Source organism: Hyalella azteca, unplaced genomic scaffold (genome assembly GCF_000764305.2).
Source record: "Hyalella azteca isolate HAZT.00-mixed unplaced genomic scaffold, Hazt_2.0.2 contig8735, whole genome shotgun sequence".
Classification (NCBI taxonomy): domain Eukaryota; kingdom Metazoa; phylum Arthropoda; class Malacostraca; order Amphipoda; family Hyalellidae; genus Hyalella; species Hyalella azteca.
Window position 1 is genome coordinate 140,281 of NW_025938820.1, and position 26,646 is coordinate 166,926.

At 39.9% G+C, this 26,646-nt stretch overlaps 1 protein-coding gene across 2 annotated transcripts in view; it reads right to left on the reverse strand.

Annotated features, from left to right (window-relative positions):
* LOC108678302 overlaps positions 1-25,283 on the reverse strand; it is a 47,985-nt gene extending 22,702 nt beyond the window's left edge. For both annotated transcript variants that reach the window (XM_018166680.2, XM_018166678.2), the window contains exon 1: positions 22,492-25,283. In XM_018166680.2, the coding sequence (XP_018022169.1) occupies positions 22,492-24,620 (2,129 nt within the window). In that variant the 5' untranslated portion in view covers positions 24,621-25,283. The remainder of the gene's footprint in view (positions 1-22,491) is intronic.
* Positions 25,284-26,646: the final 1,363 nt, after the last annotated feature.

Sequence of the window (26,646 nt, forward strand, 5' to 3'; positions counted from 1 at the left end):
GAACTGTTAAACAAAGACGTAGAACCAAAGGGCTGGCATGTTGTGAGCGGCGTCAGCAGTAAAAGTAGGAGCAGTTTTTGCGCGTTCGGTGGTCGGTGGCGCGCTTTTCCTGTGACACTCGAGCCGCTACACATGTGCAGACCGGTAGACCTCCAACTGTGAGCGCGTAAGGCAGTACGAGCGAAACATATCTTAGAATGATTGGCTCCTCTGAGGAGCTTGCTATCTTATTGGATTTAGCCTCACCTAATTCTCTCGTATTAATTGATAAAAACCAGCAACTTGCAGTTCTAGCCTAACAAAATTCTCTTATTTCGATAATTAGAAAAAAGTAGAATAATGTATTGAATGAGAAAGGAACCAATTTATTTGAATGGTAATACTCTCCTGCACACCTCGCCAAAGGACGTTTCCAATAGTTGAGGCAGCTATCGCCATTGTTCTGGCCATCAAGCAAAAACTTTATTCTATGAAAAGGAAGTTTCCTTTTTTTCCAAAGGCAGGAAATTTCCTGAATGACTCAAATACGAGGACGAGGAACACCCGTATTTATTGACAGTATACCATCTATTAAAAACATCAATTAGTGAAAAAATTGAAAACAGCAATCAAATAAGAGCATTCATAAACAACGAAATGCATAATTTTTCAACAAAACACCCAATGCAATTGCGTCAAATAGGGGACACAAAGCGAGCTGTCGAGAACTCGAAGTGAAGTGCATTACTACTCATGTACCGCACATATGACATGTTAATCACAGATTCTAGTAGAAACAATTGAGTAAAAACAATTAAACAAGAATTTAAAAGCTAACTTGATTCATTATGGAAGAAATTAACGGGATTTATATTCCATGGCCCAGGCATAAGAGGTAGAAAAAATAGCTCCTCTCCTAAATAAAAACGTAGCTCAAGCCATAATATAATTTTTTAGAACAGAATTTCGGCCAGTTTTTCGACCTCAGTTCAGGGCTTTTACCTGTAGTAGGCAAATCGAACACAAACGTGACCAATGTCCCCACAAAACGTGACGCTACAATGTAGAAATTGTTGGCATATGTCAGTGAAAGTTAAAACAAACTCTTAAAGTAAATAGAGCACAACGTAAGTCTTGATCACTGGACGTGAGAGTAAGTGGCTCTTCTCTGGAGCGCGTCATATTTCAAAGGCCGTATGGCGCGGTAATCGATATAGACTGTCGAGGTGACAGCCACTTGCTGAACCCTGTGAACTGAATATATTTCAACCGCTGGGTCACGCCAACTCCAGAAAACATGACATCCTTACTGACTAAATATAATTCAACGTGTAACCTACTTTTGCGCTTCAAAACTGGAGAAAAATAATTAAATTCAAACACAACGTTAAGGTCATGTGTAATCGTTTCAGGGATGAAATAACTGGACCGTAAAATTATATCATGAAATAAAATAAAAACAACTGCAGTAGCAAAACTATTCTTGAACACTATGCAAAATTCTAATCGAACCGTGAAGTAGCCTGTAGCCATTTTATCGTAATTGTGTTTCGCGTGTCAGGCTACGGAAATTTTTTGACGTATGCCTACAATATTGTAGGCAAACAGGGCTTCATGCAGGGCGTAAAAGAAATATTCTTGGTTCAGGTTGAAGCGCTGAAAATTTTCAACCAAAAAACACAATGCACATGTGATTGCTGATACCGAGAATTAAACTACGATCAAACTATAAACTATTCAGTCATTAATTAAACTATTCAGTCATTAATTAAACTATTATTATGATTAAAGATCAAAATGCTGTGAATTAAACTATGATTGGGAAGATCTATATTGCATACCTACCGTGAACATGAGATTATATTTATAATAAAAATCTGTAAAGAAGTTCGTACAACTAAAAATCTCGATTTTGATGTTCACTATCGGCAAGTTAGGATTTCATCTGAATGGTTGCGGGTCTATACAGGTTCCGGGTTAGCAGGTGAAAAAAAAGTTGAAAACGAAAACAATGCACATAAATATCGGAAATAGCATCGCTTTGATCACGTAGAAACCCAAGAAATGTTGATATAATTGAAGCAAATCATTACACAGCAAATCATTACATAAGCGTTGGTATGCACCACTCACTGTCTGCCAAAAATCAAAGCGTAGAAGTAATACGTATAAGCTTAACAATGAAAACTTTTCTTGTAACTCACAAAATGAGAGTGATCTCTCAGAAAAATTTTTCAGTCACGAAGACCCTCAAATAATTAACTAGGAGAATGATTTTCAAATTTATTCTGATGTGAAATAAGGCTAAAATGCACCTGATGGCGGCTATTTTCTAACCGCTACATCAGGATGGCCGACAAATACAAAAGCCACTTGAACGGTCATCCGATAAGTCAATGAGACAGGCAGGCGCTATCGACGAGACACCAAGATAAGAACGTCCATAAAATAATCTCAGTATTGTTTCAAAACATTATCGTCGAAATGAATAAGAGTCTTGCGTCAAGCTGCCGTAAAGAAATTAAATGGACGCATGTGCTCATTATAACAATCGAAGGTACCGGTAATCGAATAGTTAACACAAATTTTGCGTAAACGGATAATTGAAACACGTCAAATTTTCTAATGTATTTTCAGCCGCTTTGTTAACCAGTATGTGCATTAAAATTCTCATCCTTTAACCAAAATCACATCAGTGATTTGATTAAGCTTATGACCGATCATTAAAAATTGCAATAAATCCCTAAATTATGCTAAATTCGAGGTTGGAGATTGATTTGATAAGCAGTTATCTCTGCTAATTGATTAATTAATTTCTAATTAATTAATTGTTCTCTGACATTCTTATTAGAAATCAGTCATAGTTCGTTATATCGAGTTTACGTGGAAATTTAATACAAGAATGTAAGGTTGCACTTGAAAAAAAAAATATGATAGAAAAAATACACGGAAATGCTGCGTCCTACGTAGATAAAAGGCGACGTGTGAAGGAAACCATTAATGGTCAAGATATTACGGATATGTTCAGAATATTCTTTCTCCGGACATTTGCCCAGTAAGTCAAAACGATCGTCTAATAAACCGATGCAGAGTAGATTGAGAAGGAACCTGCACTTACGGGTTACGCTGGGATATGCTTGAATGGTGTCCTCGTTTGTGAACTTCTTAAAAGAATTTCCTGCGTTCGTTAGAGATCTTAATTATTCTTCGGAGATAACAAATCTTTGCTCCTCTTGAATACATAACAAAAAAAAAATACACAGAATTATGAACAAGGAAAGCCTCGTTTTAAATCAAATAAGCTAAATATATACACTGAACGCTGAGACATGGCGTTTGTATCATGAGTGACACGTGGCAGCGGGTAAAGACCATGTCAGTTATTTTTCATTTTACGAAATAGATCAACGTACTGCGCGCGCAGTATATTTCTGTGAGTAACAATTACACGTACACCATAAAAGTTTGGGGCTCGGAAATTATAGATACGCTCGATACCTAATGATTATAGAACATGTGTACACTCAACTTGTATATTTATCGTAACGCTATGTACACTTAAAGCTGATTATTGTTTGAGCAACCGAGGTCTTTAAAAGGTGATGTACGTTATCTTGTTTAACGACCTTCGACTTGAACGCTCGATTTCCTGAATGATTAAACGCTTTCATTCGTGAATACCGGTTGTTTCAATGACAGCTTTTGTCCTCATATCAAGAGCAGGAAATAAAAACACTCAGAACTGTAAGCCGACGATATACCACAATACGTGACCGTTTGCAAGAAATGTTCAGAGAACTAATGTCCCATCTTTCAGGCTGACCATCGATACGTTGGTTGTATTGCAGGTAGCGCTCGATCCGTATTGACGGTCTTAATGTTCAGAACGTGTATCCAATGTTCTCGCATAAATGTTTATATGCATACAACATAAATGTTTATATGCATCGTTTATAAAAATTCTGCCGATTCAAGTTTGAGCTTTTCGACTAAATTTAAACCTTTCCGCGTTGCTTCATCTCTAGCATCATTTAACAATAGAGTGCATAAATCATACGGCTCACGTACATCAAATTGCGAGCCATCGAGCGAACAGAGGTCAGATTCCAGACCCAAGGGTAAAGGAAATAACGAGCCATAGACGGAGCGCGGCAAACTGCGGTTATATGCAACCAGTGAACGCACTTCAACAAATAAACTGGGAATACCACACGTGTACGAAATGAAGCCACACTTGCGTAAAAATTATGAATATGAATCATTTAGATAGCAACTGAATGAAGTAAGCAGAAAAGGAAACTCATCGTGTATCAAGTAACATTAAAAATTTTTCTCAGTATATTATATTTGCAGTTTAAATGCAGATTTAGTGTCAAATTGCTAAATCTAATTACTAAAGAGAAAAATCAGCATCAACGACGAACACTCTGATCATCATTTTCAACACTTTGAACTTCATATGGACATACGGCAATATAAGCTTATTTGAATCACTGGAAAAAATACACCGCATGGCACCGCAATACATGAAAATTTCTTACATGAAAACGCTGTGCACCAAGCAGTAAGCATCAGTAGCGCGAGTAACTATTAATGAATTCAAGAAAATACAATTATTTCCCAAAGTATAGTTGCTCTCGGAAACCAAGCCTTATATATCATGAAATGAGCAACTATTAATAAATTCCAGAAAATACAATAATTTCCCAATGTAAGAGCTCGTAAGCGATCAACATACGAGTCGGAACCAAGCCTTAACTATCATGAAATGAGCAACTATTAATAAATTCCAGAAAATACAATAATTTCCCAACATATGAGCTCGTAGGAGATCACCACACGAGACAGCAAGTATACGACACCTCGAAGCTAACCAAGTTTGGTGCTGTGACCGCACGCTGCCGGAGCTTGGGCGTACGCTGAAGAAAGTCTTGCTACGCCCATGCACAGCAATCCTGGGCAAGCAAGGCTCATGGAGGACCCAGCAACTCACAAGCAAATGTCAAGCAGAGAATTGCTGTTTCAAGCCTAATATCAACTGAAACCGAGCACGGGATAATTGAACACAACAAGTATGCAAACGAAGATTCCGCTTAGGAAAGCATAATCACCTAAAGCATTCACATAAACAACAAGGAAGGCGAAAAAACATATCAGGAAGAAACATGAATTATCTACACAAGCGTAGCTTTAGCATAAAAAGAATCCATCGCTTGCAACTCAAAACAGGTAGCATGAATCGACGTTAACGAGAACATCTTTTTTGTGATAACTATTTAGAGCAAGGTAGTCAAACGCCATCATTGAGATCAGCATCGGGGTGCGCCATTGGTATATAACGCTTTGACAATTGCAAATCTTTATTAAAATGACACGGCCACGACCAATTACACTGAAGTTACGCGGCCACGACCGTTTACAAGAAAATTGCGCGGCCACGACCAATTACACGAAAAATTACACAGTTACAACCAATTTCACAGAAAAATTACACAGCCAAGACCAATTTTTCTTGTTGACGCGCACACACCTTGCCGGGCCAGGCGACAAGGACATGTCATGATCATAACAAAAGGCTTTCGGGCAGCGATCATCAGAAAGGCAAGTTTCACTCTCTCGGGGGGTGGTAACTCAGTTTCTAGTAAATGGGCAGTACGTTATTTAACACGTTGACTACGTATTGGTACATATGCGTACCACGAAATGTATTTATCCAGGAGGTAGTGGTACGTAATTCAGGTTGCCTAAAATCGGCCAAATCCGAGAACAAAAAAGGCCAAAAAAGGCCGATAATTCAATGTATACTAGTTTATTTGTAGGTTCCGCTATTAAAATTACATTTATTTTCTTTTTGCAGTATTTAAAATTTAATTAGGAAGTACCCCTATCATAAATTATAGCCGGCCAACGCAATTGAGAAAAACTAAATTACGGAATTTGTCCGGAAAAAATGACCGTCTGGCAACCCTGCTTAAAAAAAGTACAAAAAATGAAATAATAGTACAAGATGAAGCAATCGTAGTCAACGTGTTAAAATATATGATGTAAAACAAATAAAATAAGATGCCTAATAATTTTTTGAGAAGTCAGAACATTTTTTAATGACTATCACAAGGAACTATAACAACGGGTGCGGAGTTTTGAAGACGCACGTACAGATGCATAAGCTGTAACTGCATCGGTCGAGGCGTTGGCCCCGCCAAGGCCCGTTGCAGATGTAGCGTGCACCACAAATATTCCCTGCATTAACCTCCTTCTGCTGCTATTATTCATCTTAGTATCCTTCTAACATGGTTAATAGTCATGAGATATACAAAAATATTTGGTGGATACATTCTGCGAGTAGATCATGTAGATGTAATCAATTTTTATTAATATCAACTTAATATCGATTTCAAACAATAGTATCAGTTATTTAGATTACGTTCATGGTTGGAGAATGTACGAATCAACTAACACCGTCGCATGTTTGCGAAGGCGGCCTTAACTGAAACAAGAATATACATAACAATCTAATTCCTGCCTTCAAGTATCACGAATGACCTTCTAAACTTAAGAGAATGGACTATAGCTGGAAGAAAAGTAAAATAACGCACGCGGAAAGGGAAAAGAAAAAAAAGCTTACGATAATTTCAATGTTTGTGGAAATTTTCATTTGATATAAATTCATCTTTATCATGCAGGTCTGGAGAATTCCATACAAAGATACCATCAGGCACCAGGCAGGTTTCTCACGTCTTGATAATGACAATAGTTGAGAAGTATTGAGATAGTGGGAACAGACGCGATAGATATAATAGTTGCATGGGTTATAGACACCAGAACTGCCTGGGTCACACAACTTGACACGCGCCGAATAGATCCAAGAACAATAGAAATTCCCATTCACGTAAAAGCATACCAGAAGTAAAAAAACGAGAATTTCAGCCTATCTACAATTCGATCCGGGGCTTTAGTTGATTGCTACATCAATTAATTAACTCTTAACACGTTGACTACGTATTGGTACCTGCATATGCGTACCACGAAATGTATTTCTCCAGGACGTAGTGGTACATAATTCAGGTTGCCTAAAATCGGCCAAATCCAAGAACAAAAACGGCCAGAAAAGGCCGATAATTCAATGTATACTAGTTTATTTGTAGGTTCCGCTATAAAAATTCCATTTATTTTCTTTTTGCAGCATTTAAAATTTAATTAGGAAGTACCCCTATCATAAATTTTAGCCGGCCAACGCAATTGAGAAAAACTAAATCACGGAATTTGTCCGGAAAAAATGACCGTCTGGCAACCCTGCTTAAAAAAAGTACAAAAAAATGAAATAATAGTACAAGATGAAGCAATCGTAGTCAACGTGTTAAATAACATTCAAGTCCCACACACATGAATACTAGATATAGTAAACATTTCTATAGTATCGATAGTTTCATATCACTAATGAAAGCCATCGCAGCCAGTTATTTCGGAGTAAATGCAAAATTACATTTTCAATGGTAGCAAGTACACTTGAATTAACTGAGAAAACAAGTTATCATAATTAGCCTTGTTACCTAAAGAACCTAGAAAAAATAAAACCTGCATTTACGAAGCAAAGCGGGGAATGTAAAGCACTAGACGGAACATTAAGAAGCGTAGCGGCTGAGGTGTGCGTGTGAGGAAGCACTGGCAACCAAAATGCCAGCAGCAGTACAGGTCGATGCCACCTCGGTGCCACCTACAGCAACATCAGTTACGCCACTGCCACCTCAGTGCCACCTACAGCAACATCAGCTGCGCCACTGCCACCTCAGTGCCACCTACAGCAATGCGCCTCAATCAATTCTCGTCCAAACTTTATCAGGCCGAATATAGAAATTTCAAACCACGTACATATGATTGATGCACATAATCAAGAATGAATGTCGACTATACAGAGGATACTACCTAATCATGTTTTAATAGTTGAATGACTCGTCTCACTCAAGTCGTGTAGTATGTACCTTTGGCAATTCTAAACTTTAATACGTAGCTGCCTCCCAAAACTTACAAAATTCGATAGTTTTGCATAATGATTGATGACGTATAATAATGATTGATGAATAAACTTAGCCTTAATGCGCGATGGTTGTTGAACATGCAATCATGAGGTTAGTTGTTAAAAATACAGCATTCAGTTATCGAATAGTTTACGAAAAACTCCGAGTGGCAGATGTTCGGCTTCGTCATTGTTCAGCATTCTTGGTCAGTGTTCGTTTATCTCTGGTGCTAAAGCTAGTTTGTGTAGAGCATTATTCGCCACTGTTCGTTCAACTGTGATGCCAAGCGAGTCTGTTTACAGAATTGTTCCCTAGCGTTCGCGTAACTGTGATGTTGCATCGGTGAGCAGCATTGTTCGCTAAAATGTGATACCGAATCAATGTACATCAATTGCTGCTCAGTGGCCTCAGTAAAATGATTAATATTTCAATAACACTCATCACTGATAGCGTTTCAGTGATTCTAAGCTCGTATTCAGTATTGTTCGTTGTTGTAATTTGGTTGTGATGCTCACCAGGGTCAGCGTAAACAATATGTTCTTTAATATGAGTTGTTTCTCGGTTTCCTTTAGCATTTCTGCTTGTGCAAGGAAAAAGATGAACGAGTAGAAGGGAACCTTGCAGTCAGTCGTTGCCTGCTGGTAAAACCTGAAGCCATCATATGAGAAGCTATGAGAAGCATTCAGGCAATGCATAATTGAGATAAATAAAAACAGTATAAGAGTATAGCAGATAAAACAGTACAGCGTCAATGCCATTCACAGCTAAATGAAAATATTTTAAAGTTAAGGTCAATAGGCGTATTGACATATTTTTGTGGATAATATTCAAAGTACGCGGTGAGCGTAACGCGTCCAATCAACGCGATCAGTCATGACTCATCATATTGATAGAGCCCAAGCAAGTCGATGCCCTGAAATTCTAGCGACAATAACCTTTTCATAAAATGTTACAAAGAGACTAGAATTTCTAGAGCCTTAACTTTAACCAACAGTGACAGTGGAAGATAATATTGAAGGGTAAACAGATTAATTAGAAAGAAGGAATGCGGTGAGGCGAGTGGACGATGTCAGGCTCAATGACCACACCTCAACACTGTATGACCTATGGGATCTAAGGAGCGCTTGAGAAGACCGTTGATGTACATTAACTGAGCACTACTACCCACCTCCTACGTAGTATTGTCATGATGATACAACATTCTTCTCTGTGAAGTTAGTATTAGAGAGAATTTACGGAAAACGTGCATCATGAGCGTCTTTGCTAAACATCTAACTTGAGAAATAAAAACTCTTCTTGAATAAGATTATTCAATATACGTTATTTAATGTTATACAACTACAAACCCAGCAGCATCATGAAGTTATTAGCCGAAAAATACGTCATTCGTGATAATTCAGAGTTAATAAAACAAATGATAAGGCACAAATTAAACATGATGCTTTTGTGTACATAGCATATTCGAAAAAATAATCCCGCGAACGTAGCGTCTCGTTTGTGCAAGCTCAGCTGAAAGCGAAAAGGCTGAGCGTCTGGAACAACAAGCTCAGCGCTGTAAACAGCAGTAAGTGGGCCAAGCCCAAATTTCAGAAGGACTAAGAAGGTCATCGATGCTAATATTAAACTCGGGTTTAACTCCTGCATGTTGCTATATAGTCAAATTAAAATCATAGATGTTTATCGATTAATAATATTTAAAATTTATCTTTTACTGAGCATCAGGACCGAACATAGAGAAGCTGAAAAAAACAGTTACACTCAAGCAACGAAATAAATCGCTTTATCCAGCGTGGAGCTGAGCTCCTTCCCAAGCAGTCGCCCAAAACAGATGCGTCTAATTGACATCTCCAACACACTATACGATGCAGCGTGCAAAAATCGACATGATAACTGTGGAGTAAAGCAAGCATTCAAACCATTATGTTTGAGCGAGAATGTACCACATAAAAAAGAAAGTTTGAACGCCACCAGCTAATAATGGAGAATCGGAACATAAATGCTGGATTTAATGATGACGTAAGCGCAAATCGAACATCAAACACACCTCAAGTTATTGATGATGAATAAACACAGTCCGTGCAAACGATCTGTCAGGGTTGGCGATTTTTTTTATTTTTTTGTAAAAATCAAAAAAATCAAAAAACGATGATTTATTTGATTTTTTCATGATTTTTTTGATTTATTTGATTTTTTGGATTTTTTCAACTTTTTTGTCTTTTTGAAGTGTTATTTTTTATGTTGCAATTAGCCTACTAACAATAGCAGTATATGGATCATAATGGATGCTAAAAAGAGCACTTATTGCCTTCAATAATGGCCAGCAGGCCAAGGTGGTGTTTACCACTTAGGGATTTTTGGGTAAACAATTATTGATAAGTCTATTCATTAGCTTTGTAAAGTTTGTATGGAGCAAGGTCTGTCTCTTATACACATCTAGATGTGTATAAGAGACAGCATTTATACTAAACCATGAATAACAATACCTCAATATAAATTAAAGACTGCCACTCAATATATTTAATTATATGAAAAAATCAAAAAAATCAAAAAAATCGAAAAAATAAAAAAAATCATGATTTTTTTATAAAAAAATCAAGTGATTTAATCACATGATTTAATCATTTTGATTTAATCATTGCCAACCCTGCGATCTGAACATGTAAGGAGAACAGATTACTCGGAACCCTGGGCGACAAACCACTCCCGACCTCAGCGTAATAATTCAATGCGTTTCTCGATATATAATTTTATTTCTATTAAATAGGCGTCACAGGCAGGCAGCCAAGCAGGCATTTCGCATCACCTCCCCCTCCCCTTCCCCGCACACAGAGCTGCGTGTGACGCAAGAGTCGTCGTGTAAGTGTCACGTGTACGTTAATATCAAGCGTGTACTCATATACAGCAGTGTGAGCTCTTTCATGTGCGCGTGGATGTTTTCGCAGTGCGCTCACGCGTCCCTACACATGAACGTTCATTGCCTGCACAAGCTTTACGCACCTATGGACCTAGTAAAATAGCCAGAATATAAAGTTTACTGCTAAAATAAGACCGATAAATAGACGGAATTGTTTTCTATCGCTTGATTATGCATGAAGTAGAGTTCGTAGGACGGGAGTTCGTAGTCAAAAATCTTATGCGCATTTCACAGTAAATATAGGAGAAGGTTGAAATCTACAAAAATTACGTCATCCAACTAGCAATAAATAGCAGGAGTACTACACCAAAAGTAAATTTTCGTTTCTTTCATGCATACATCACAAAATTAAATTAACCTGGACATCTAAAGCGAGTTGAATGTGAGAGTCAAAGAATGAAAAGATTGCTCTATATACAGTTATCGCTATACAAGCAAATAGCAAGAAAGGATCGCATGATAGACTTCTTTCAGGAATGGTGTCTCAGTGAATTCTGATAACCCAGGAGAGCAATACATAGTTTAAATGCAATCTCGCCATGTACAAGCTTTAATATTCCGAAGTTTCATACAAGAACTACAACTGTAGATTAATATATTGAGAAGTATATAACATATTAAAACATTTTTTTCGATAAAATGCAGTTTCAAAAGGATTTATAGTAAAGCAACCTACATGTTGCTCTGAGAGAATTGCACACTAGTACTCACTTTTCTGCTGATACAAGGCTTCGTGAAATAATTAACAGCCAATAGAACCTATAAATTACCCAACAAAACGTGCCATTTCACCAGTCATGTGGTGAATAATTCAAGAGTTGCTCATAACCGGGCTCGGCTGTACCCACTTATCACGTACAGGCGTATTTGCACACGTCTGAAGGCTCGGTAATTAAATGGGCTTACTGGACGAGGAGGCATAGAGAGCATTGATAAAATATAAACTCTTTAGTTAGGCATAGATTCAAATTCCAACAGCTTACCGTTCATATATTTCTATTGAAATAGAAAAACATTTAAGGTGCAGCTGTACAAGGCTTAATAAGCTGTTGCGAGATAAAGTTTGAAGACGCCTGATCAGTCTCCACTGATCGCTTCATGGTCGACATAAGACGAATTTCTCGTGAAATGAACTCTGGTAATTAGACCCTTGAATGCCCGATTTAACAACCATTAAATAAGAACGTGTCATAAAGCTTTAATAAGTCAACGAATATCATACGTGGAAAATCCTTCACAAACACAGTGTAGGTCCACGGTTGCTGCCCGCCTTTTGAGCAAATTAGTCAGAGAAATCGGCTTGAGTCACTTGAATGTTTGGTTAATATTTAGCAGGGTCTCATGTTCGATACACCCATCACTCAAATGTGAGGGCCTGAGTAAGCAAAATGGGGAGTTGTTGCGAGTCAGCTTTCGCAAGAATTATGAGGACGGGAAACCTGAGTCTGCGTGTTAAGAAACTAGAATCAAGAGGCCAAGGGTTATATGAATGTGAGCAGGGCAGTGTGCTTATTCAAAGCTTTCTTCAAGCAAATTAATTATTCATAAGGGATTTTTATATATATTAGATATTTTGTATATAAAATTTACTTCTCGGTAATTATATGCCATCAAAATGGTACAGCAAAAACGTCTCAAATTCCCAAGCCACTTCTAATGAATAATCCGTAAATAAAAGTCCGAACACCCTGATAAAGAGCTGTTATTGTGATGGCCATCAGTCCATCACGCAAGTGATAACAAGCGAGATAAAACAGGTTTTAAATAAAACTAATTACACGTTTATTGCCGCTGAGTTGAAGAATAAATACCGATTTTATGAACTAAATTAGATGATAGCGTTAGAATACTTTAATCAGTAAAAAACGGCATTATCAGGTCAAATTTTAATAATGCGAATAGTTGAAATTTCGCCTGCATGGTTGCTAGAAGTAATACAGCTTGTAAATAAATTAATTTTAATGGCCTACAGACAACAGATCAGAACAGAAAGTTTAGGAGTAAAACGAAAGCCCACTCCACAACGTTGGCATGGCTTGCATCAAATCCAAACCTGGTAACAGACATTCTATCATTGTCATCGACATATTTTACATTTCAGTTTTCATTTTATATGCGTACAATAAACTTGATATTTGTTGAATAGCCTTAATATTTTTATAAAGAACATAAATATTCAAAGGAGTCCAACTATTTTTCATTGCGAGAACAAATATTACGCGCGAACTTCAATTCAAGATCTTCTTGCCAAATTTAATGGTAACTTTGCCAATCAACTTTTTATCGTGCATAAGGGAACATTCGTTTCCCGATATCTCTGAATACATTCCAAATCATGCCTGCTATGCGATATCATTCATAATTGACGGTAATTATTATGAGCTCTTTAAATGAACCTGTGAATTTGTTCACAATTGTCGTGCTTTAGTTGAAGATTTGTGCGCCCGGTCTGAGGAGCGAGCGAGGATGTTTACTGACGATGGTGGTGGTGGTGGTGGTGGTGGTGATGAACGGTGGTGAAGACGATGGTGATGAATACGGTGGTGGCGCTGAAGATTTTGAACAGTGGTGGAGACGATGATGATGGTGGAGGGCGAAGAAGGCGATGATGGTGATGATTGTGATGAAACGATGATGGTGCTGATGAAGGTGGACGATGAAGTTGCGTGGCGGTGACTGGCTTCCTCGCGTGCGATAAGGGATGGTAACGGAAACCAAGAGCTAGCGAACGTTCGCTACGGCGCGTATATAATGAGCGCGTCATCAACCTCAAGGCTGAACAAAGAAGAATATTGAGGCTAAGCAGGATCCTAATTACTCGTGTCAATCCTACAATAACATAAAAAGCAAACTTTTTACCTCCTGATTACCGCGCAATAGGAAATATAGGGTACATGACGTGACAGGAATATGTCACTTTTATCACGAACATAGATTCAACGTCTGAAGTAAGGTTATTAAGCACGTAGTTGCAAGTGTATTATAACGAACAGCAGCTCGACAAACTGAGCATCCAGTTGAAAATTTTCTACTGACGGGTTTCAGTTAAGATATGTATTGCAGGCAGAAAGCAAGAAGAATTTTCCTCTTGCTTTCAACCAACTTTTTTCTTGCATTTAAGCAAGAGGAAACTGACTCTCGGTTGAACCACTCGGCACGCATCGAGCAATGCAATCTCCCACACAACAAACGCTTTCCGGTTTCAAACGCGGTTACGCGAAAGACAGCAGAAAAGAACTAGGTACTTAAATATCTAGTTTCGGATGCGGTCACGTAAAATCTGAAAATAACTTTGTTTATATTCTAGAAATTTTGGGAATTTGTGTGTTAGGAGCCTGCAACTCTAATTAGAAGTTATTTAAACTCAAAATGACTATTAGGGCGAAACAATACCTATGCCTTAAAAATATAATTTTAGGAAAGAAATATTGAGACATGCGAACAATAAGAGCTGGGCTAAAAAATTAAACTTCAATCTAACATAAAATTTTCTATAACTGCATACTTTGCACGGATTGAATTTGAAAGACGGGATAAAAATTAGGGTATTTCTATAATCCACATGACCTAAATTTGTAGAGCATTGCGATTTGACAACGAAAATAATTCTCGATCCCGAAAAAGGCAGGCTTCACTTGCTGGTAAATAATAAAATAAACCCGGAACTAGATTAAGATTAAACATAATATCACGTGCAACGTTCAATTGGCATGCTATTTAGAAGCATCAAAAGAGACCTTCAAAATAGATAGCCGACTTAATTTCAATGAAGTTACACACTGAGAATGAGCATAGGTGAATTAGTCTGAAAATTATAAAATCGTTTTTAGAAACAATAGAAATCATGCCCATAAATAAGTAGCTGCTCAGTCGCTTCATTGACTTATTTCATTTGCACTACTGAACCAGTTATTTCTGACTCAATTTACGAGATAGAGAAATCAAATTAGAGAGAAGCTCTCACAGGCGTTACAAGTTTTAACAGAATATCAGCACCAAATTCAACGCGCATTACGTTAGTAAAGTCAAACAAGAAATGCAACCAGGACGGCCACTGAAGACTTTCCAGGAACGTTACTTCGAAATATTATTTCAGAATATTCACACGAGTGATAATAATTTTGAGATGACAAAAAACGAATTCTCCCACAACTCTCCTGAAAATCCTACAATGTTATAAAGTATAATAGTGTTAGCGTTGAAGATGAAGAGAGAACAAACACCTACGCAGATCATTATAATGTTCGTGACATGTTACTAGGTCTAAAACTCGTCTTTAGACCATCAGAAGTCACTTCCATCTGACAAATGCTCTACATAAACCTACGCGGTATATAAAGTAAAATATGTGATATAACAATTATCACATATTTAGTATATCACTATCACATAGTAAAATATGTGATAGTGATATAATACGGTACCATAGTACCATATTAGTGTGGTACTATTAAATGGCACAATAACGTACCACTGCATAAGTTTAGTCGGTTAATGAATGCGTTGCTACTCGAAGCCTCTGGGACGTCAGCTGATCACATGTCGGTGACTGAAACGAGAATAAATTTTGTCGCATGAAAGCAGATTGTTCAGACAGCTCCGTAGCAGATTGTTCAGGCAGTAACTAGGGCCTGCTGATATTGTTCCATCCCCTACCATGTATACTGTGAATCTTATAAATAAAAAGTTTATATTAACCATGTGTATACTTTAATAAGAAAGTCGCCCCGAAGACGTCGACAACACAGATATGAAAGCTTCATCTCATTAGTGAACTACGTGGATTATGTATTCAAGTATCTATGGAAACATATAATCAAAAATAAGATTTCCCAACATGGACCAGACGTAAACCAGTTTTACAAGCGAGTTACGAGAAAAAAAAAATACATCATTAATGGGGCGCTTTCAAGCCGTGTGTTTATTCGTACATTGGCAAATAAGACAATTGGCCAGACAAAGAAAATACTGGAGTACTACAAACACTAACCCTTTCGTCTAATGAAAATAACACTAGTTAACAGGCATTTGGATGATAATTTCGTTGATAATGGTAAATGTATCCTATGCAGGCAGATGGTGCAACTTCGTATTACAGTTCGACTGCAAGCCACATGAAGTTTTTTTTAATTATTGGTGTATTTGATATAAGGCGCTAACAAGCACCGTGGTGTACGGAAAATACATACTCATCGTAAAATAGGTACACGTACAAACTGAGACTAGCTGTAAAGTTAAGAGGGTCTTCTACCGCCAGTAAAAAAGCTTCAAGCAAGAAGCATCGAGAAACTTCTAGCCTCACACTTCCACAATGTTGGTGCAAAGCTCTGCGTAGATTGCCATCGAGCCAATTGTGCAGGAGTACCAAGTACAAAATTCCCGCACTGACCATCTTTTCTTTGTCAATGGACACCTGAGCCGCCGTCATTGGATTTAGTACCTAAAATATTAGAATTATTACTAAGTTACGGTCAGTCCACTGAGTTAATAGTTATTCATTACAAATTCGAGCTCTTGTCGTCACGCTTCTCGCAGCTCGCAAAGCGAGATCGAAATTTCACTTAACAATCTATGAAATTCGCAGGCTTGATATATAATAACTAATGAGCAATCTTATTCATACACATCAATTGACTTGGAAACGGATTGAAATGAAGTAATCAACGGTTCATCACTCTACCGAAGAACAATTCAACACAGCTTTGAAACGATTTCTTGTGACTCTCAGGTTTCATACGCACATTAGTTATTAAATACGCTTATCACTTAGGAACAAACAACGATTATAACGGTGCGTATAAACGCTCACTGCCATGAGGTATGGCCGAGATGTTAGCTTTGACTGTTAACACATTCTTTCAGCAACTGTTGACTAACACGGCAAGCTTCGATGGCAGAGAAGCTAGGTTGGGTTAACTAGGCACTAGTGCACTACACAGGTAACACCTCACCCCGCCACACACATCAGTTAGGTTAACTAGGCACTACACAGGTAACACCTCACCCCCGCCACACACATCAGTTGTAATTACACAGGTAACAGCCACGCACGTGTGGCTTAATTATCTATCACACAGGTAACACATCCTCCCATCCTCGCATCACGCGTGGAGGTAACGAGTGATGACTAGGATAGTACCTGTAATGAGCCTAAAAGTCTTGTAGGTCTCAAACAAAGGTTGGCTAGAATTTAGCTTTATTAAACTAAATTATTGCCTAAAAAGAGAAGACATACAAAAATAACACCAGCATGTTCATAACACTATACACTGAAATTTATAGACAAATTTCACATCAATACCACAGAAGTAAACTACTCCAAAATACGCGGTTGTGAGCATTAGATGAATCACGGCCACGCCCGTAACGCTGCTGTGCAATGGACAACACGAACATTTTAACGAAGCTAACATGTTATAGTGTAGCAGAGCTGTGGCAGTGCTGGAGCAGCAGTGCTGTGGAAATGCTAGTGCAGCAGTGCTGTGGAATTACTGGTAGCAGCAGTGCTGTGGAAATACTAGTGCAGCAGTGCTGTGGAAATGCTAGTGCAGCAGTGCTGTGGCAATGCTGGCGCAGCAGTGCTGTGGCAATGCTAGTGCAGCAGTGCCGTGGCAATGCTAGTGCAGCAGTGCTGTGGAAATGCTAGTGCAGCAGTGCTGTGGAAATACTGGAGCAGCAGTGCTGACTGAGCAAAACTAAGCTGCCATTGGAGTAACAGGATTTCAGCATTGAGAGCAATAAAATGAAGAAAACAGATAACAAAGGAATAAGAACTGATGACGGTTCAAATAATTCTGCGTGTGTAGAATATTGAAATAAATAAAAGGGTGAGGTAATAAAACGACCTAATGAAGATATTGAATGCAACCCAGTGCCGTAGTGGGTTGAGGCACACTAACCAAGTGTGTCAAGATGACCCACTGCTTGGTGTTAAGGTAAACGGCCTGAGAGTGTTTACGTAACCTACGTATCGCGTGAGTAAAGGCAAACAAGTGGTTGAGTGGGCCGAGGTAACCCACTATCTGAGTGGGTAAAGGCAAACAAGTGGTTGAGTGGGCCGAGGTAACCCACTATCTGAGTGGGTAAAGGCAAACAAATGGTTGAGTGTATCAGAACAACCCACCGTCGGAGTGATTCAACGCGACACCGTCGCCAAAAGACATGTGGTGACTACGACAAAAGACACGTGGACTACGCGATGCATCATCACAAACACGGTCGCAATCATCACTAAATTGCTTACACTGCAAATTACAGAATAATCTACGTCAGCAGAATACGAGATCTAAGACCCACAAAAACGCATCACATTATACACATTATGTGTAGTTCAAAGTTGCAGAAATGCAAAAGAAATAACTGGACAATTCATACAAAACCACTCTAGTTTCAGTGTAATTTAGATACGCGTTAAGAGAAAATCACTAATTAGGTTTTTACTATGTAAGGAGATCTAGTCTTACCCTATTTAAACAAAGCCTAATAAATAATAAATGAAGTGCAGCGCTGACGATGAGGTGTCATCGATGGAAGCATCGCCGCCATCACGCGTAACACAAATTAACACCACAAGAAAGCGAGGCGGTGAAGACCGCGTAACTTCAGAGAGACGGCAACTGAAGCTAACGGAAGCCAAGCAAGCAGCGCTGCGTCCAGGAACTCCGCAGTCGCAAGCAAAAATTCACAACTTAATATTCCTAATTATTCAATAGTGTAATAAACATACTTTCTGTTATTCAGACCGTTGAACTGTATTTCTGAACGATGTCTAAGCACACATGGAGAGCGCTACAACGAACAATTCTGACACTATATCATCGATTGTGAACAGAGAGGAGGAAAGGGAGGGGCGAGGAGGAAGGGGGAGCACCACTGTTGCTGTGGTGCGGCGCTCATGTGCCACATCACCGCTTGTGTGGTGGTGGAGCTGGTTTTAGTGCGACGTTGCCAAACGTCCACTCGTGGTCATGGTGATGGCTTTGCTGATGTGCCAAATCTACGAGCAGGAGATCATAACACCAACTATACCAGTTCGGCATGCATTGCTCCACAAGTTCAGCTGCAGGTTCCTCTCTTTTTTTATGTTTATTCTACCGCCTGATTTGTCGAGCAAGGTTCCGTGAAATTGATAACAGTAAATAAGCGTTCCTAACAAGGGATGACTTAGGATTTCTTCCACAAACTGACTACCACGGCTTCGTCCCAACAATTACTGTTGAATACACTGACTGAAGGCAATCACATAGGCAAATTACATTCATTAAGTAAAAGTAATTCGAAGACATTGATTTTTTAAGGACCGAGTTGAACAGCATTCAACAAGCTTTTCAAATCAACCACGTAACGACGCAGAAAGCAAACAACCATATGAACAATGAACATATATAATAAACTTACATGCAATGAAAATCAACTATAAGAATGTGGTTTATATCTAATGACAATCAAGAAGCATGGAAAGAGAAACAGTTCAAAATAAGCAACAAATAAAAATCACCCGTAGCATACTAATGCTGCTTTGACTTGATCAGTTTGCATTGTGTAAGTTGTAACGCATCTGTAGAACTTCTTTACTTCAAACTCACTGCAGATAAGAAGCTCATCAATTAGCAGAGGATATTAATAGTCCTCCAAAAATACCCCCCATTCCCCGCAGTTTTGGAGCATGAATTGTGTCCTCGTCTGATGATACTAAGCACGAAACAATTTATGCATCGGGATTTCGAAAACTGAAGTCAATCATAAAATACACAATCTAGTATCTTGATCTAAATTACATAGCTATTAATTTGTCAAGAAATGTAAGTTCTCATACTGCCACATCTTCATTTGTCAGCTGAAAAAACAACAACCTAATTTCTGAAGAGCAGTGATATCAAATCCTGCGAGTTGCAAACAGGCGCTAAATGTCGTGCTAGAAATTTTGCTCCACAGTTTGTAAATTATGCACAGGCTAGCAGTCAGAAATAGCGCCGCTCGTGTCACACAGTGGACAGAATTTGTGGAACTCTTATCACACGGTGGACAGAAGTTGTGGTATTCTCGTCACACGGTGGACAGAATTTGTGGAACTCTTATCACACGGTGGACAGAAGTTGTGGTATTCTCGTCACACGGTGGACAGAAATTGTGGAACTCTGGTCACACGATGGACAGAAAAGACACGACTTAAGTCACACGGCGAGCTCGAATGGCATGAAGCAAGTCACACTCACACGGCGAGCCGAAATTGGTAAATTCTAGTCACACGGAGAGTAGAAAATTAGAAAGTCGTACAAAATTCAAAGCAAAAAGTTATCAGAGAACTTCTCACCGTAGAATGTCAGACAGGCTTAGTCGAGTCTCGATGTAAATTAAAACTGAAAATCTCATTTCATTTCACTAGCCGCGCTGTTTGTTCAAAACAAATTAGTCGTTATATTCCTTTACGCCGCCAGGACCTATAGCGCATCCTACGAGCCTGAATCGTATTTATTTGCCAATTTGCTTGCATGCAGAAAGAACTCCGTAACAAAACCATATCAAATTCAGCAGCTTTGGGTTAATTAATTTTATGACATTTTTGACTATTTTTCATGTCGACGATGATAGATAAAAACAGCAATTCACATAATGAATTATCATGCTAACAGATTTTGCATCAGACTCGTGTTTTAACAGAAGATTCAGGTTAAACGAGCTAACTAGGAGGAAATGATCAAAGCAGGTTCATCATTGATACCAAGATACATTACATACTAGTGTGCAAAATATAAGTGTATATCTTGAAACAAACATTGAACTGCCTACATGTTACTTTTAGCTTCAGACGCTGCGATGTGGATAAGTTCATTGAGCGTAGCCATGTTTCAGGACCTATTCCTTAGCAACGACCGGCACACACCGATACCCAGAAAAACTCAAGTGTACTCTGTCGTCCCGAGTTATGAAGTGATGAGAAATTCCTCGATCATGATTCAGAAAAAAAAATAAACAAATCGTGCGTAAGTAGAGACTTGGCGAATATTTTAAAACTCTTTCAACTATATACATAGAGTTTCCGAGAAATAAATGGACCTAACAAATGAATTCAGGCATCCTTTATTTCGTGACATGTCAGCACCTGATGTTATATCCTCTCTAGGCCGTATGCATGCAAGCTTATTTGATGCGTCCCATCATAGACGAAATGTACTTAGGCCTGAAAAAAATATACACGCAAACTTCAGGGTGTTTATCGTATAGCGCGAACTATTCACTATGCTGCTCACGTAGAGCATTGAATAGCATTCAATGATAGAACATGGATACGTAAGAATTTATAAAAAATTGTCATAGAACTTGTGCGAAATCAATGGGTTCCACGCTGGTAAACACATCGAGGTAAAATTGTGCGAACATATATTGAGGAAAAAACATGTACCTGTCAACAGAATAACGTGTTGGAAAGTAGACAGGAGGGACCTCGATTCATACAAGTAGCCAAGATACGGGAACAAAGAAAGCCTCACAATAAGGAGGTCTACCCAACACAATAGTGAGCTGCAACGCGCTACATGGAGATACTCACTAGCAGCGCATTCATCATCTGGACATTGACTTAGCAGTCGTCTCGTCACGTGAACCTAACAATATGACAGATCATTCCGCATAATCATGAGGAATTATGAATTGTTAGCCGCAACGCGTAGCTTAACTACAGGTCATATCGAATAACGTTAGATGGACTCACATACAAATTGTTGAAAAATCAAGATAAGGATTGATAATAACCAAAAGAAAAGATTTGCTGCTTTCAATAAAACGATGCGCAGAAGATTAATAGTGTTTTCCCGTGAAAAATGCGATAAATTCCAATTGATCATACTTATGAACATCAACATCATTATTAGAAAAATGTGCACATTGTAGCATTGGACGTAGCAGGAATAGGCGAGTTAGCTTGACGGCCGTAGCCTAATTTGTGGTCAGCTGAGGGGAAAGTGTCCCTGCTACACACACCGCACTCACGTACGTAATGCACGCTACGTGCACCGCATTAACAGATAATGCTCTTCATAACGACGTGAGTAACATTACAGTGAGTGAACATGGAACAATAACGCTCATCACAAGACGTGAATAACATAACAGTGAGTGAACATGGAACAATAACGTTCATCATGAGACGTGAATAACATAATAAAAGCAGTGAGTGAACATGCTTGACTGGTCATGTTATGACGAGTTAGATATATCCACTCGTATCAGAACACTGGCGACGGGTGGTGGGGGGGGGAGAATATCTGATAAACATAAGAACTCAAGATAAGAGCATCATCACCTCTCCTCACGCTACATCATCTATAACCAAGTGTGCGCACAACTAGAGATCATACAACACATATCACCACAGCTAACACGAATCCGAATAAATCAGGATCATACGACAACCTTCTCAGATTAATATATTGAACTCGACTGTACGTAAAATCCTCTTGAATAAATTTGCGTCAATACATACATTTGCTATGAACGATAATATAGTAATAACACACAAACTATCACAAAATGATAAAACTACCAATGAACTGTTGAAATTAAAAATTAAATTAAAATACTCACATTGGCTTGGTGTCGGTGTGAACATCAGAATCGTATTCCTGGTCGAGTTCATCGCAAGATTCGCCGCCCGAAGACGACTCAGTCGCGTCAGAGTCATGTTCAACGTGTAGCCTGGCCGCAACCTTCACCTCTCCGGAGACAGTTTGCAGTTCGTATCGCAAATTTTCAGATAAACACACATTCTTCACGTCTGGCTCAGCTTTCACGGCGCCGGGGGAAGGCAGTTGACTAGTTGCAGTATCACTAACGGATAAGGATTTGATGGTCTCTAAAGACCGGGTTTCCATTTCACGCACATACGAGATGAGGTTGGCAGTTGACATGGTTTTGAACGCTGCTGCATCGTAGCGCGGTGGGGGTAGTGGACCAGAGATCCCGGCATCAACATGAGGTGAAGTGACTGCCTTGGCGCTAACTTCAGTATCATCGTCATCGCTACATGCCGCCACTACAGGATTCGTTGAGTGGGGGGGCATCAAGAGCGGCCGGCCGTGAGCAATGAGCTGATTCAATTGCGTGCTCACACTCGAGGCTAAGCCACGACCTGTCAAACGTCTCACTCTTCTCAGTAACTGAGCTTGACGTTTTTGCAGTCTTAGTTGCCGCACTGACAACGAGGATAGAACCGTTGATGCTTCCAACTCCGGACTCATTGGTAAAGTCACCGGCGTGACGGTAGGTACAGACAAGGGTCCTGAAACTCCCTGTCCGGAAAAGGCAATAAAAGGGCTCTGGTTACACCGATCAGAGGACAGCGGCAACACCGAGCCTTCAGATAACACAGAATTTGAGGTCAGCAGTTGACTGGAGTCGTTCAAACTCGAGACGGAAGAACCAACCACATTTGAAATGCTGTTGCTGCTGATGGCAGCACCAGCAGGCGCAATAATACTCGAGGTATTGCTGGTTGTGGAGCTAATGCTGTTTGGAGGGCAATTCAGCTCCTCCAGGAGCTGAGGATTGCTCGAGACCAGATGGTGAATGGTCCTGTAGCAGTCGTCAGGCAGTGTGGTGATGAGTCCGTCGTCAAATAATCCAGGAGTTGGAGCCATTTTTGCAGGTGAAATGAGACTTGCTTGGGCCGGGGGAGGCGTATCATTGGGCTGAGGAGCAGAGCACCGCACCCCGACCTTTGTGTCAACAAGGGGAACGCGGCAGCCCATTGATGGCGTCTGAGTACTTTCAGCCAAAGAGAAGGATACACCAACGCTGCACGTCGGTGCCGGAAACACGATTTTGGTCAGCGATGAGTTCGCTGAAAACGATACGTTGGAGTCAACCAGGGCCGAGCCTGCAGTCGCTACGACTGGCGTGTCCGAAGCGACACCAGCTCCTACTGCCGTGGCAGCGGCTACTGTGACGGCTGCGCACGTATTCGGCGCCACAATTGAAAACGTGGGTGCTTCTGGACTCGCTAACTCGGGAGAGAAGCTCTGGGGGTCGGCAGTAGATGGCGGCACCTCAGGAGGTCCTGCTTTGTCCGGAGAGCTCGGCGAAAGAAGACCCAAATGAGGAGACTGGCTGGCACAAGACGGAGATGCAATGCCTTCACCTACAGGGAACTTGTAACCGAAAGACGTCTCCTCTTCCTCCGTGAAGTCACGCAGAAGTCTCTTCGTGGCGTTGTAGTGGTTAGATGTCGTCGCTGCTGGAGTCGCGTCTGTCGCCAAAGGAGAGACGACCCCTCGAAGCTTTTCTCCGAGCAAAGGTGACAGAGGCGCCTGACTCTTCTCTGAGGGTAGAGGAGAGAGGGGAGCGGACGAGTCCGTGCTGTGGGGCGGCGTGGGCTCTGCCGTCACCAAACGAGGGTCTGTTCGTGAGGGATCCTCAAAATTTATCTTCAAGTCCTCACGCACAGTTTTCAGGTTGATGAGATCAGAGTGTGGATCACGAGTGTTGGTGTGAGAAGAAGGAGCAGCAGAATTGTGTTGATGTTCGTGGCCCCCAAAAGGGGGAACTTCCATGTTCGTGCAACTTGATCGGAGCGGAGAAGTGGATGATGTAGTGGTAGTTATGATAGAAGAGGTAGTGGCCACCAGGGACGATGGTGGTGATGGCGTGTAAGGTGGAGTGGTGAGGTAAGGTAGTAGCAACTCTGGATGGGAGTCTTGAGTAAGAGCAGGAGCCATCACATACAATACTGCCAGCGATGGCAGCCGTACATTGTACAGATAAGCACCATGTTACTAACCACCACAGTACACGATATGATGCTCGCTCCAGAGCATCAAACACCTTCAGCTGTTGGGGCCCTCAGCAGTGGGGCCCAACAGCACAGATGTCCTACTACTCACTGGAGATGAAGGTTGCCCTGCCGGCCACAAGACGCCAAGCTCGTCTATATCCTGCTGCAGGAGTGGCACGCAGGCGCTGCAGAGTGCGTCTTGCAGGGCCTACAGGTGGCCTGACCCAAAGGTCTTGTGCCAAGATGTCCCTAGCAGCAGGTATCTCAAGGGGACACAAATTAGTTGCCCAGGACTGAGGCACCAGAGGCTGGCACCAAAACGATGTGTTAGGGCCAGCACAGAACTCTTGGCAGGAGCTGTGGTTGCTCGCGCTGAAGTCCTCTGCTTCAACACAAAACCACATCATTTACCACATAACTACACACATCCTATACACAATGAACATTTGGCATCATGAGGCACATAATATGATCAAACAAGCACAAAACATTATATTCACAAGTCTTAATAAATTTTCATCATTTCCTATAAATATAAATTAGGTACAATAAAGTTCATTGCTCATGAGTTTTGTTCATCTTAGTAACCACCTTTAAACATACCAAGCTGGAACAAAAAGAAAACTTTAATTTAGCATAATAAATCACCACACATTTATAATCTATAACAAAATAGTTGACCAAATAACAAAATGATAACAAACCAATAATCTTATATTTGCACAGGATATTAGAGTACAATTGCCAGAAGTAGTGCAAATCTTTCAAAGTCACAAAATTCATCGCCCAGTTGCTTTTCAGCAATACCCACTAACTCTCAAGTCCCAGTGTAGAGTTACATTAAAGTCTAGATTTAGACCAACAAGATGACTTCTAAATTGAAAAATATAGCAAAACACATAGGAATCACAATATATTTCACTCATTCAAAACATGTCATTGAGTCATTAGTGTTTGAGAACACAGTGAAGTTGTCAGGTGTTGTTGTTGTAATTGCCCATCCTGGTAGTGGCAACTAGGTAAGGGAGGGGGTGATAGGTCAGTTTTTCCGGGCACTTGGTGCCACTGGTAGTTCCACGACCATCACTGGCTCGCTGACCCGCCAGAACCATTTTAGCATTACACAACACCCTGGACAAGCCAGGTACTCATTTATCAACCAGAGTTGGATGAATGGCTGAGTTAGCCATGAGCTGAGCTTCCCGGAAGAACTTGTCCTCAGTGGGACTCGAACCCGGGAGCTGGGTGCGAGAGACGGAGTCTCTCACCACTGCACCACGCAGCTCTTAAGTTGTCAGGTGATATTCTTCTTAGTACAAAACCATGACTTCAGTAACTCTGACTCCTTTTATTTACTAAAACTTGCATGAATGAGAAACTATAAAATTGACAAAGACTGGAACAACATCATGCAACAAAATTCAGGCAGTCTATGAGTTATGACATTCACTAGCAATGATGCATCTCCCATTTATGTATATTATATATATGGTTCAAGATAGACTTTCTGTATATTATTTCCACAATTCTCTCTTTAGTTATGTGTAAAGATATGTAAGGAAATAAAGATAAAAATGGCTGCACCAAAGTCTGCCATTTCATAAAAATTATGTTTTTGGATTTGTGCCATTTCAGCAGAAAGAGTTTTTGAATCTTGGTTCAATGTATATTAAGATTGAGATGGTCAATAGCGGGATGATAAAATTTCTAAAGTTTATAATTTCTCACTGTAGCAGCACTAGGAGGTGGGGTTGCAGAATCTCCTAGTGGGAATCCCCAAGCCCCACATGTGGCTTCTGGGAAATGGAAGCCACCCATACTTACGAATAGCAATTAACTTAACACATTCCTAGTTCCAGTGGCTATCAACTAATTTCTGTAGAAAAAGTTAAGAGAAATGGCACATTTTATGCCTGTCATTGGCAAAAATCACTTGTGAGATTGAAACAATCGTGTCACCTTGCAACTTT